This window comes from Salvelinus fontinalis, chromosome 38 (genome assembly GCF_029448725.1).
Source record: "Salvelinus fontinalis isolate EN_2023a chromosome 38, ASM2944872v1, whole genome shotgun sequence".
Lineage (NCBI taxonomy): Eukaryota > Metazoa > Chordata > Actinopteri > Salmoniformes > Salmonidae > Salvelinus > Salvelinus fontinalis.
This window is the reverse complement of record NC_074702.1, coordinates 7,369,860-7,383,520: the sequence shown is the minus strand read 5'-3', so window position 1 is coordinate 7,383,520 and position 13,661 is coordinate 7,369,860. Positions and strand designations below refer to the sequence as shown.

The 13,661-nt window shown below is 41.7% G+C and overlaps 1 protein-coding gene across 2 annotated transcripts in view; it reads right to left on the bottom strand.

Annotated features, from left to right (window-relative positions):
• The window catches only part of LOC129837622 (disintegrin and metalloproteinase domain-containing protein 22-like), a 143,289-nt gene that overhangs the window by 76,322 nt on the left and 53,306 nt on the right, over window positions 1-13,661 (bottom strand). For both annotated transcript variants that reach the window (XM_055903930.1, XM_055903931.1), the window contains exon 5: window positions 12,090-12,172. In XM_055903930.1, the coding sequence (XP_055759905.1) occupies window positions 12,090-12,172 (83 nt within the window). The remainder of the gene's footprint in view (window positions 1-12,089; window positions 12,173-13,661) is intronic.

The following is a 13,661-nucleotide window of genomic DNA, read 5'->3' as shown; positions in this document are numbered from 1 at the left end:
TAACACTACTAACCAACACTACTAACACTACTAACCAAGACTACTAACCAACACTACTAACACTACTATCCAACACTACTAACACTACTAACCAACACTACTAACACTACTAACACTACTAACACTACTAACCAACACTACCAACACTACTAACACTACTAACACTACTAACCAACACTACTAACACTACTAACACTACTAACCAACACTACTAACACTACTAACCAACACTACTAACACTACTAACCAACACTACTAACACTACTAACCAACACTACTAACACTACTAACCAACACTACTAACACTACTAACCAACACTACTAACCAACACGACTAACCAACACTACTAACCAACACTACTAACACTACTAACCAACACTACTAACACTACTAACCAACACTACTAAAACTACCAACACTACTAACCAACACTACTAAAACTACTAACACTACTAACCAACACTACTAACCAACACTACTAACACTACTATCCAACACTACTAAAACTACTAACACTACTAACCAACACTACTAACACTACTAACCAACACTACTAACACTTCTAACCAACACTACTAACCAACACTACAAACCAACACTACCACTAGTAACTAACACTACTAACCAACACTACTAACACTACTAACCACCACTAGTAACACTAGTAACCAACACTACTAACCAAAACTACTAACCAACACTACTAACCAACACTACTAACCAACACTACAAACACTACTACTAACACTACTATCCAACACTACAAACACTACTACTAACACTACTAACACTACTAACCAACACTACAAACACTACTACTAACACTACTAACACTACTATCCAACACTACTACTAACACTACTAACCAACACTACTAACACTACTAACACTACTAACCAACACTACTAACACTACTATCCAACACTACAAACACTACTACTAACACTACTAACACTACTAACCAACACTACTACTAACACTACTAACACTACTATCCAACACTACAAACACTACTACTAACACTACTAACACTGCTAACACTACTACTAACACTACTAACCAACACTACTAACACTACTATCCAACACTACTACTAACACTACTACTAACACTACTAACACTACTAACACTACTAACCAACACTACTAACACTACTAACCAACACTGCTAACCAACACTACTAACACTACTACTAACACTACTAACACTGCTAACACTACTACTAACACTACTAACCAACACTACTAACACTACTAACACTACTAACCAACACTACAAACACTACTAACCAACACTACTAACCCTACTAACACTACTATCCAACATTACTAACACTACTAACCAACACTACTAACACTACTAACCAACACTACTAACACTACTACCACTACAATCCAACACTACTAACACTACTACTAACACTACTAACACTACTAACACTACTAACACCACTAACCAACACTACTAACCAACACTACTAACCAACACTACTAACACTACTAACCAACACTACTACTAACACTACTAACACTACTAACACTACTTACTAACACTACTAACCAACACTACTAACACTACTAACACTACTAACACTACTATCCAACACTACTAACACTACTAACACTACTAACACTACTATCCAACACTACTATCACTACTAACACTACTAACACTACTGACCAACACTACTAACACTACTAACACTACTAACCAACACTACTAACACTACTAACACTACTAACACTACTAACCAACACTACTAACACTACTAACACTACTAACCAACACTACTAACACTACTAACACTACTAACCAACACTACTAACCAACACTACTAACACTACTAACCAACACTACTAACACTACTAACACTACTAACACTACTAACCAACAGTACTAACACTACTATCCAACACTACTAACACTACTAACACTACTAACCAACACTACTAACCACCACTACTAACACTACTAACCAACACTACTAACCAACACTACTAACACTTATAACCAACACTACTAACCAACACTACAAACCAACACTACCACTAGTAACTAACACTACTAACCAACACTACTAACACTACTAACCAACACTAGTAACACTAGTAACCAACACTACTAACCTAAACTACTAGCCAACACTACTAACACTACTAACCAACACTAGTAACACTAGTAACCAACACTACTAACCAAAACTACTAGCCACCACTACTAACACTAGTAACCAACACTACTAACACTGCTAACCAGCACTACTACTAGTAACTAACACTACTAACTAACACTAGTAACCAACACTACTAACTAACAATACAAGATTAATCATAAGCCCAAATTGAGAACCTTTTGTTTGATTAAGGGAGAATTGGTATGTGAGAGATATATTATGTATAACCTACCTAAAAGCAAGAGATCGCTATGTGCACAGGTAAGATCAGGGATATTGCCTCTGCGTATTGAAACAGGTAAGATCAGGGATATTGCCTCTGCGTATTGAAACAGGTAAGATCAGGGATGTTGCCTCTGCGTATTGAAACAGGTAAGATCAGGGATGTTGCCTCTGCGTATTGAAACAGGTAAGATCAGGGATGTTGCCTCTGTGTATTGAAACAGGTAAGATCAGGGATGTTGCCTCTGCGTATTGAAACAGGTAAGATCAGGGATGTTGCCTCTGCGTATTGAAACGGGTCGGTATTGTGGTGAAATGGAAGAGAAAAGACTATGTAACTATTGTGACCTCGAAGAAAAAGAGAATGAAACTCATTGTATCCTCTATTGCCCTTTCTACCACGATATATGCTTGCTCTTATTCCAGAAAGCACATCAGATATTCCCTGGCATTATGTGGCTGAGTGATGAGGAGAAAGTGAAATTGTTTTTTGTCCATTGTGTATTTCCGTTTGCGGAATATTTAGATAAAGCCTGGAATAAAAGAAAAAGGGCGACCTATAATTAAATTGTAAAAATATTTAGCTTCTATGTGGTTAATGGCATGTGTGTATATACAGTCGTGGCCAAAAGTTTTGAGAATGACACAAATATTACTTTTCACAAAGTTTGCTGCATCAGTGTCTTTAGATATTTTTGTCAGATGTTATGGAATACTGAAGTATAATTTCAAGCATTTCATAAGTGCATTAGGCTTTTATTGACAATTACATGAAGTTGATGCAAAGAGTCAATATTTGCAGTGTTGACCCTTCTTTTTCAAGACCTCTGCAATCCGCCCTGGCATGCTGTCAATTAACTTCTGGGCCACATCCTGACTGATGGCAGTCCATTCTTGCATAATCAATGCTTGGAGTTTGTCAGAATTTGTGGGTTTTTGTTTGTCCACCCGCCTCTTGAGGATTGACCACAAGTTGTCAATGGGATTAAGGTCTGGGGAGTTTCCTGGCCATGGACCCAAAATATTGATGTTTTGTTCCCCGAGCCACTTAGTTAACACTTTTGCCTTATGGAAAGGTGCTCCATCATGCAGGAAACGGCATTGTTCGTCACCAAACTGTTCCTGGATGGTTGCTCTCGGAGGATGTGTTGGTACCATTCTTTATTCATGGCTGTGCTCTTTGGCAAAATTGTGAGTGAGCCCACTCCCTTGGCTGAGAAGCAACCCCACACATGAATGGTCTTAGAATGCTTTACTGTTGGCATGATACAGGACTGACAGTAGCGCTCACCTTGTCTTCTCCGGACAAGCTTTTTTCCAGGTGCCCCAAACAATTGGAAAGGGGATTCATCAGAGAAAATGACTTTACCCCAGTCCACAGCAGTCCAATCCCTGTACCTTTTGCAGAATATCAGTCTGTCCCTGATGTTTTTCCTGGAGAGAAGTGGCTTCTTTGCTGCCCTTTTTGACACCAGGCCATCCTCCAAAAGTCTTCGCCTCACTGTGGTGCAGATGCACTCACACCTGCCTGCTGCCATTCCTGAGCAAGCTCTGTACTGGTGGTGCCCCGATCCCGCAGCTGAATCAACTTTAGGAGACGGTCCTGGCGCCTGCTGGACTTTCTTGGGCGCACTGAAGCCTTCTTCACAACAATTGAACCGCTCTCCTTGAAGTTCTTAATGATCCGATAAATGGTTGATTTAGGTGCAATCTTACTGGCAGCAATATCCTTGCCTGTGAAGCCCTTTTTGTGCAAAGCAATGATGACGGCACATGTTTCCACGCAGGTAACCATGGCTGACAGAGGAAGAGCAATGATTCCAAGCACCACCCTCTTTTTGAAGCTTCCAGTCTGTTATTCGAACTCAATCAGCATGACAGAGTGATCTCCAGCCTTGTCCTCGTCAACACTCACACCTGTGTTAACGAGTGAATCACTGACATGATGTCAGCTGGTCCTTTTGTGGCAGGGCTGAACTGCAGTGGAAATGTTTTTGGGGGATTCAGTTCATTTGCATGGAAAACAGGGACTTTGCAATTCATCTGATCACTCTTCACAAAATTCTGGAGTATATACAAATTACCATCATACAAACTGAGGCAGCAGACTTTGTGAAAATGTATATTTGTGTCATTCTCAAAACTTTTGGCCATGACTGTAGATTGTCTATACTGTAGGTTTATCTCCATATGAATCTTCTCTTTGTGCCAGACTGGGTTCCAATTACTCCTGTTTACGTTTAAAAAAAAATCTGTATTTATTTATCTGTATACAGTTGAAATCGGAAGTTTACATACACCTTTGCCAAATACATTTAAACTCAGTTTTTCACAATTCCTGACATTTAATCCAAGTAAAAATTCCCTGTTTTAGGTCAGTTAGGATCACCACTTTATTTTAAGAATGTGAAATGTCAGAGAATGATTTATTTCAACTTTTATTTCTTTAATCACATTCCCAGTTAGTCAGAAGTGTACATACACTCAATTAGTATTTGGTAGCATTGCCTTTAAATTGTTTAACTTGGGGGGTCAAACGTGTCGGGTAGCCTTCCACAAGCTTCCCACAATAAGTTTGGTGAATTTTGGCCCATTCCTCCTGACAGAGCTGGTGTAACTGAGTCAGGTTTGTAGGCCTCCTTGCTCGCACACACGCTTTTTCAGTTCTGCCCACAAATGTTCTATATGATTGATGTCAGGGCTTTGTGATGGCCACTCCAATTCCTTGCCTTTGCTGTCCTTAAGCCATTTTGCCACAACTTTGGAAGTATGTTTGGGGTCAGTGTCCATTTGGAAGACCCATTTGCGACCAAGCTTTAACTTTCTGACTGATGTCTTGAGATGTTGCTTCAATATAGCCACATCATTTTCCTGCCTCATGATGCCATTCATTTGGGAAGTGCACCAGTCCCTCCTGTAGAAAAGCACCCCCACAACATAATGCTGCCACCCCCATGCTTCACGGTTGGGATGGTGTTCTTCGGCTTGCAAGCATCCCCCTTTTTCCTCCAAACATAACAATGGTCATTATGGCCAAACAGTTCTATTTTTGTTTCATCAGACCAGAGAACATTTCTCCAAAAAGTACAATCTTTGTCCCTATGTGCAGTTGCAAAACGTAGTCTGGCTTTTTTTATGGCGGTTTTGGAGGAGTGGCTTCTTCCTTGCTGAGCGGCCTTACAGGATATGTCGATATAGGACTCGTTTTAGTGTGGATATAGATATTTTTGTACCTGTTTCCTCCATCTTAACAAGGTCCTTTGCTGTTGTTCTGGGATTGATTTGTTTTTTTTGCACCAAAGTACGTTCATCTCTATGAGACAGAACGCGTCTCCTTCCTGAGCGGTATGACGGCTGCGTGGTCCCATGGTGTTTCTACTTGCGTACTATTGTTTGTACAGATGTATGTGGTACCTTCATGTGTTTGGAAATTGCTCCCAAGGATGAACCAGACTTGTGGAGGTCTCCAAATAATTTTCTGAGGTCTTGGCTGATTTCTTTTGATTTTCCCATGATGTCAAGCAAAGAGACAATGAGTTTGAAGGTAGACCTTGAAATACATCCACAGGTACACCTCCAATTGACTCAAATTATGTCAATTGGCATATCAGAAGCTTCTAAAGCCATGACATCATTTTCAGGAATATTCCAAGCTGTTTAAAGGCACAGTCAACTTATGTGTATGTAAACTTCTGACCCTGTCACGATCGTCTATAGGTGAAAGAGAGGACCAAGGCGCAGCTTGATATGAAGACATCTTCTTTAATGAAGACAAACAACACACTTACAAACGAACAAAAACAACAAACGATCGTGAAGCTAAACAAACTACGTGCACACATGCAACATAGACATAGACAATTACCCACAATAGCCTAATGCCTATGGCTGCCTTAAATATGGCTCCCAATCAGAGACAATAATAAACAGCTGTCTCTGATTGAGAACCGAACCAGGCAACCATAGACTTTCCTAAACACCTACACTGAACACAACCCCATACACTCTACAAAACCCCATATACAATACAACCACCCAAGACGAGACAAATACACACAAACATCCCCCATGTCACACCCTGACCTAACTAAAATAATATAGAAAACAAAGATAACTAAGGCCAGGGCGTGACAGACCCACTGGAATTGAGTGAATTATAAGTGAAATAATCTGTCTTTAAACAACTGTTGGAAAAATTACTTGTGTAACTTGTGTAAAGTAAAAACTATAGTTTGTTAACAAGAAATTTGTGGAGTGGTTGAAAAACAAGTTTTAATGACGCCAACCTAAGTGTATGTAAACTTAAGACTTCAACTGTATGTATGTGTGTATGTATGTATGTATGTATGTGTGAGTGTATGTATGTATGTATGTATGTATGTATGTATGTATGTATGTATGTATTTACAGTGGGGAGAACAAGTATTTGATACACGGCCAATTTTGCAGGTTTTCCTACTTACAAAGCATATAGAGGTCTGTCATTTTTATCATAGGTACACTTCAACTGTGAGAGACGGAATCTAAAACAAAAATCCAGAAAATCACATTGTATGATTTTTAAATAATTCATTTGCATTTTATTGCACCCAAGTGGCGTCAGGAGCAACTGCTTGCACGCGCGTTTCCACTCCACTATGTCTCCCTGTCATGGCTTTTGCGCCATCAGTACAGATACCAACACATCTTGACCACCAAAGTCCATTTGATGTCACAAAGCTGTCCAGTACTTTAAAAATATCCTCTCCTGTTGTCCTGGTTTCCAGTGGTTTGCAGAAGAGGATGTCTTCCTTAATTGACCCCCCCATAGACGTAACGGACATATACCAGGAGCTGTGCCAGGCCCGCCGCGTCTGTTGACTCATCCAGCTGTAACGCATAGAATTCACTGGCTTCTATGCGAAGCTTACAAGCTTGCCTGTCCTAGCCACTCGGTAGCTCACCAGATAAGACGCTTCCTACTTGATGATGGCGCCGATGGAGATGGCAGCATCGCGACTAGCTCTTAACCTGTTGGGGATGGGGGCGCTGTTTAGACTATTTATGCTAATTTGGCTAATTTTTTAAACGGCTTCCCACAAAATCCTTGATCGTACAATATGCATATTATTATTATTATTGGATAGAAAACAGTCTATAGTTTCTATAGGAGTTGAAATTTTGTCTCTAAGTGGAACAGAGCCCATTCTACAGCAATTTCCCTGACATGGAGTCAGATTTGAGAAATGTTGGCCACTCTTCTGAAGTCAGTTAAAAGGGCACTGTCGTTGCTATGACTATACGGACACTTCTTACGTCTTCCCCTGGATGCCTTTACGTGATGACGATTCCAACGGGGTCGATTGCGCGTTCACAGGCCCTACAAATGAAAAAACCCTGAAGCTAGTCATTCTTTGGGAGCTGCGTCATGAGCCTAGAGGACACCGGCGCGCACCTGTTCCAAGCGTTAGTTTAGCCTGTTATATTTCTCCGGTCATCTTTTCACTCGTTATAGGAGTTAAAAACATCATAAGGTAGTTAATTTAAAGCGTTTTATAGCAATTTATATCCGTTTAGTGCGATTTTGGGACATTTATTTTTGCAACGATGTGAAAAGTTGGGCACGCTTTTCAGTTCATCCCGAACGCAGTTGACATTTCCACATGGCAAGAGGACAGCTTTCCACCAAAAGACGATTTCTCCCAAGCAAGGATCCTTTGCCCAAGATACTGATGGAAGAACAGCTCAAGGTAGGACATTTTTATTATGATAAATCGTGTTTCTGTCGAAACATTTTAGTGGCTTAGGACGCCATGTTTTTTGACGTAGCTTCGCTTGGCGCAAACTGTATTGAAAAGTAAGGATAAATTAAAAAATGTAATAACGCAATTGTATTAAGAATTAAATTGTCTATCAATCCCTGTCCACCCTATATTTTTTAGTCACGTTTATGAGTATTTATGTATAAGAGTAGATCACTGTCTAAGTGGCGCAAGGACTTTTTCTTTACCAGCTTGTCTACATTTCACATTGTCTAACCATGATTTTGGTGGCTAAATATAAACATTTTCGATCAAACTGTATATGCATGTTGTAATGTGATGTTACAGGAGTGTCATCGGAAGAATTCTGAGAAGGTTAGTGAAAAAATTAATATCTTTTGGCGATGTTGACTTTTATCGCTCACTTTGGCTAGAATCAATGCTGGGCTGCTAATTGCTATGTGCTAAGCTAATATAACGATTTATTGTGTTTTCGCTGTAAGACACTTAGAAAATCTGAAATATTGTCTGTATTCACAGGATCTGTGTCTTTCGATTCGTGTATGCTGTGTATTTTTACGAAATGTTTGATGATTAGTAGTTAGGTAAACACGTTGCTCATTGTAATTATTCTAGTCCATTTGTGATGGTGGGTGCAATTGTAAACTATGCCATCTACCTGAAATATGCACTTTTTTCTAACAAAACCTATCCCATACCATAAATATGTTATCAGACTGTCATCTAATGAGTTTTTTTGTTGGTTAGGGGCTATAAATATCTTAGTTTAGCCGAATTGGTGATGGCTACTGGTGTTGGTGGACAAATAAAAGATGGTGGATTATGCTAATGTGTTTTTAGGTAATAGATGTACATCTTTACATATTGTGTCTTCCCTGTAAAACATTTTAAAAATCGGAAATGTTGACTGGATTCACAAGATCTGTGTCTTTCATTAGCTGTATTGGACTTTAATGTGTGAAAGTTAAATATTTTAAAAAAATATTTTTTTTGAATTTCGCGGCACTGGTTTTTCAGTGGGGGGGGGGGGGGGGGGTGCCGCTAGCGCCACGCTGATCCTAGACAGGTTAAGCAACTCTGCAGTATTTTGTTTGTTTATGTATTATTTTTTATGTTATTAGCTCAGGAATTATTTTGTGTCATTACATACAGCCGGGAAGAACTATTGGATGTTAGAGCGGCGGTAACTCACCAGAACTTCCAGCATTATGACCAGGACTACGACTTCCCTGGAGCGGATCCTTTGTTTACTCTCCCCAGAGCAATCAAACTTCTTCCAGAGGCCAACCCAAAACAATCCCGGGGAAGCAGAGTTACTCGAGGCAGTCTTCTGGTCCAACTCAGGAAGCGTGCACACCACCCACCGCTTCCGAGGAATTTTACTCACTAATGTCCAATCTCTGGATAATAAAATTGATGAGTTCAAGGCGAGAGTTGCTTTTCAGGTTGACAACAGGGATTGTAACATACTCTGCTTCATGGAAACATAGCGAGATATACTGTCTGACTCTGTAAAGCCAGTTGGGTCCTCAGTACATCGCGCCGACAGGAACAAACATCTCTCCGGGAAGCAGAACGGTGGAGGTATATGTTTTATGATTAACGACTTATGGTGTAACTATGATAATATACAGGAACTCAAGTCCTTCTGTTCACCCAACCTAGAATATCTCACAATTAAATGCCGACCGTACTATCTCCCGAGAGAATTTTCGTCAATAATAGCCACAGTGGTCTATATCCCCCCAAGCAGATACCACGACGGCCCTCAAAGAACTTCACTGGACTTTATGCAAACTGGAAACCACATATCCTGAGGATGCATTTATTGTAGCTGGGGATTTTAATAAAGCAAATTTGAGGAAAAGGCTCCCGAAATCCTATCAACATATTGATTACTGTGCTCGTACTGCTAAAACCCTAGACCATTGCTATACTATCTTCCAGAATGCATATAAGGCCCTCCCCCGCCCTCCATTCGGTAAATCGGACCATGATTTCATCTTGCTCCTCTCCTCCTACAGGCAGAAACATAGGTATTCCTCTTGTCCAGATGGGTTAGGGCAGTGTGCAGTGTGATTGCGATTGCGTCGTCTGTGGACCTGTTGGGGCGTGGGCCGGCAGCCTTGTGGTCTGGGCCGGCAGCCCTGTGAGGGTTAACACGTTTAAATGTTTTACTCACGTTGGCCACGGTGAAGGAGAGCCCACAGGTTATTGTCCTCAAAGCGAGCAAAGAAGTTGTTTAATTTGTCTGGGAGCAAGACGTCGGTGTCCGCGACAGGGCTGGTTTTATTTTTGTAATCTGTGCTTGACTGTAGACCCTGCCACATACGTCTTGTGTTTGAGGCGTTGAATTGCGACTCTACTTTGTCTCTCTACTGACACTTAACTTGTTTGATTGCCTTACGGAGGGAATAGCTATACTGTTTGTATTCGGGCATTTTTCCGGTCGTCATGCCATGATTAAAAGTAGTGGTTCGTGCTTTCAGTTTTGAGCGAATGCTGCCATCAATCCACGGTTTCTGGTTATTGAAGGTTTTAATAGTCACAGTGGGTACAACAACACCGATGCACTTGCTAATAAACTCGCTCACCGAGTCAGCGTATACATCAGTGTTGTTGTCTGAGGCTATCCGGAACATATCCCAGTCCACGTGATCGAAGCAATCTTGAAACGTGGAATTTCTAGCCCTTCTTATTAATGCTATCTGTTGCTTTTATACATGTCTTATTACTCGAAAGTCATCTTTATTCTCGCTCCAAAAACACCCATGGCTTATTTTTCAAATTGTCATGTTTCGTTTCAAAACGTCTGCTCAAGAGTGAAGGTTTTCTGCGAGAGAGTAACGCTTAATGTGATTGGACGTTAATTATTTGACTAGGTTACCTGCATTTGACATTCTGCTGTTATTTCGCTGAACACAAGTTCAGTAATTTTTGTCAGTGAAACGAGGCTACTCAGGCGAGAAAAAAACCTCACCCAAATGCATAGCCCCGTTGGAAAATATAAATGCACTGTTTGACATTTTTTTATTTAAATGTGAATCACACTTTTATTTGGTGTACCCCCGACGGCATAGCATACCCCAGTTTGGAAATATCTGGTTTAAAAGAACAGTTTTCTCTGAGTCTCATTGTGCATGGTTTAGAGCCTACTGTCGGATATATCCCAATACAGTCACACACATAAACATACATGCAACACACACACCTCCCTGCTGGGCTTTCTCCAGCTGACCCATCTCTCTCTCAGAGAAAGCACTGCTTTAGAGAACAACTAAAAATACCAGCCTGAGAAACAGAGACGTCCCACAGGACAATGCTGCAGGGAGAGAGAGAGAGGATGGAGAAGGAAAGAGAGAGACAGAGAGAGAGATACAGAGAGAGAGAAGATGAAGAGAGAAAGAGAGATACAGAGAGAGAGAGACAGAGAGAGAGATACAGAGAGAGAGAGGATAGAGAGAGAAGATGAAGAGAGAAAGAGAGATACAGAGAGAGAAGATGGAGAGAGAGAGAGAGGATGGAGAGAGAAAGAGAGAGACAGAGAAGAAAGAGAGGAAGAGGAAGAGAGGTGTTTGTGTGTGAACAAAAAGAGAAATAAAGTATGACTGTATGTGTATGTTGAGGTGGTTGGTAGCATCAAGCTACCCAAATGGTGCTCCCTGGTGTTCAATTCAGCTCCCTGTAAGAGCCTTGGGATCAGGTCCAGGTGGGACCAACACAACATAAAGGAAACTAGCTCTGAGTGGCGGCCTTTGCCTGTCATGACTGGACCACACACACAATAAACAGAGAGAGAGAGAGATCAGCTAGTCTGCAATAATTATACTGGCATAATGCCTAAATGGGATAATTGCTATTTAGGCCTGAGACTGGGACACAGTGGGAAGGAAATACTGATCAGAGGAAAACACAGACACAGAATACTCACTGTAGGCCGTGGCAGGTGGAGAGGGCCACGAAGGATTCAGGGAGGCCCCGCACTATCCCCTGGTAATAACAATGTTCTCCTCCCTGAGAGAGAGAGAGAGAGAGAGAAAGAGAGAGAGAAAGAGAGAGAGAGAGAGAGAGAGAGAGAGGGGGTAGATAGATAGATAGATAGATAGATAGATAGATAGAGAGGGATAGAATGAGAGAGAGAGAGATGGAGAAAGAGAAAAAGAGAGAGAGATAGATTAACACAACTGTCAGTGACATAGAGGATGGTAACTTTAGAGCCAATCCAACCTCTTGGCCAGAAACAACCAAAGATGTCAGCAATGTGTTGAAAGCTACTACCATCAATTTAAACACGTATCTACTCCTTACAGATCAACACCAGTGCCTGTTTTCTTTATGGACAGGGTCCTGACCACACCATTTACACATACTTTACATACTGTACACACACACTGCTGCACACTCTGAAGAAAGAGCAATCTATCACTGAGCATTTCGTAAAGAGATTAATCCAGAGCAATCAATCACAGAGCATTCACCCCTAGATCCCGAGACTGAAGTAATCTATCACAGAGTATATGCTCACACAAACCAAGGGGTGTCTGTGAATACTAATATGTTCGACAGAATCAAGACTACAGGAACGTGTGTGTCTCAAATCAAAGTTTATTGGTCGCGTTTACAGATTTGCAGATGTTATCTCAGGTGCAGGGAAATGCTCTGGGGGCTCAACCAGGTCACATGCATCCCTTGAACACATTTAATGATCTGAGAGGGAGATCTTCTCCTCCTCACTACTCCTCCTCTCATCCCTCTATCCTATCTTAACCTTCCTCTTGTTTCTCTCATCAGATCATCTACTGACAGGAAGCCACAGCAATGATCGACCCGCTCAATGTCTCTCTCTCCCTCCCCCTCGATGTCTCTCTCTCCCTCCCCCTCGATGTCTCTCTCCCTCCCCCTCGATGTCTCTCTCCCTCCCCCTCGATGTCTCTCTCCCTCCCCCTCGATGTCTCTCTCTCCCTCCCCCCGATGTCTCTCTCTCCCTCCCCCTCGATGTCTCTCTCCCTCCCCCTCGATGTCTCTCTCCCTCCCCCTCGATGTCTCTCTCCCCCCCCCCTCGATGTCTCTCTCCCTCCCCCTCGATGTCTCTCTCTCCCTCCCCCTCGATGTCTCTCTCTCCCTCCCCCTCGATGTCTCTCTCTCCCTCTCCGTCGATGTCTCTCTCTCCCCCCCCTCGATGTCTCTCTCTCCCTCCCCCTCAATGTCTCTCTCTCCCTTCCCCTCGATGTCTCTCTCTCCCTCCCCCTCGATGTCTCTCTCTCCATCTCTCAGGCTTTTTTAAACCACAGAGTGCTTAGGCCCATTCTGCTGCGTTAGGCTGCATGTGCGTGTGGTACATAAAGCCATATTTATTCATATAGATTTGTATGATGTCTAAGTGCTGTCTCTTCCTGGGCTATTTCTCCTGGTCTAACTGCCATTAGACAGGAAGCTGGCCTCTCAGAGGGAAAACAGATTTTATCACTGGATCAATTCCTGCACTACACCCTCCCCTGGGCCG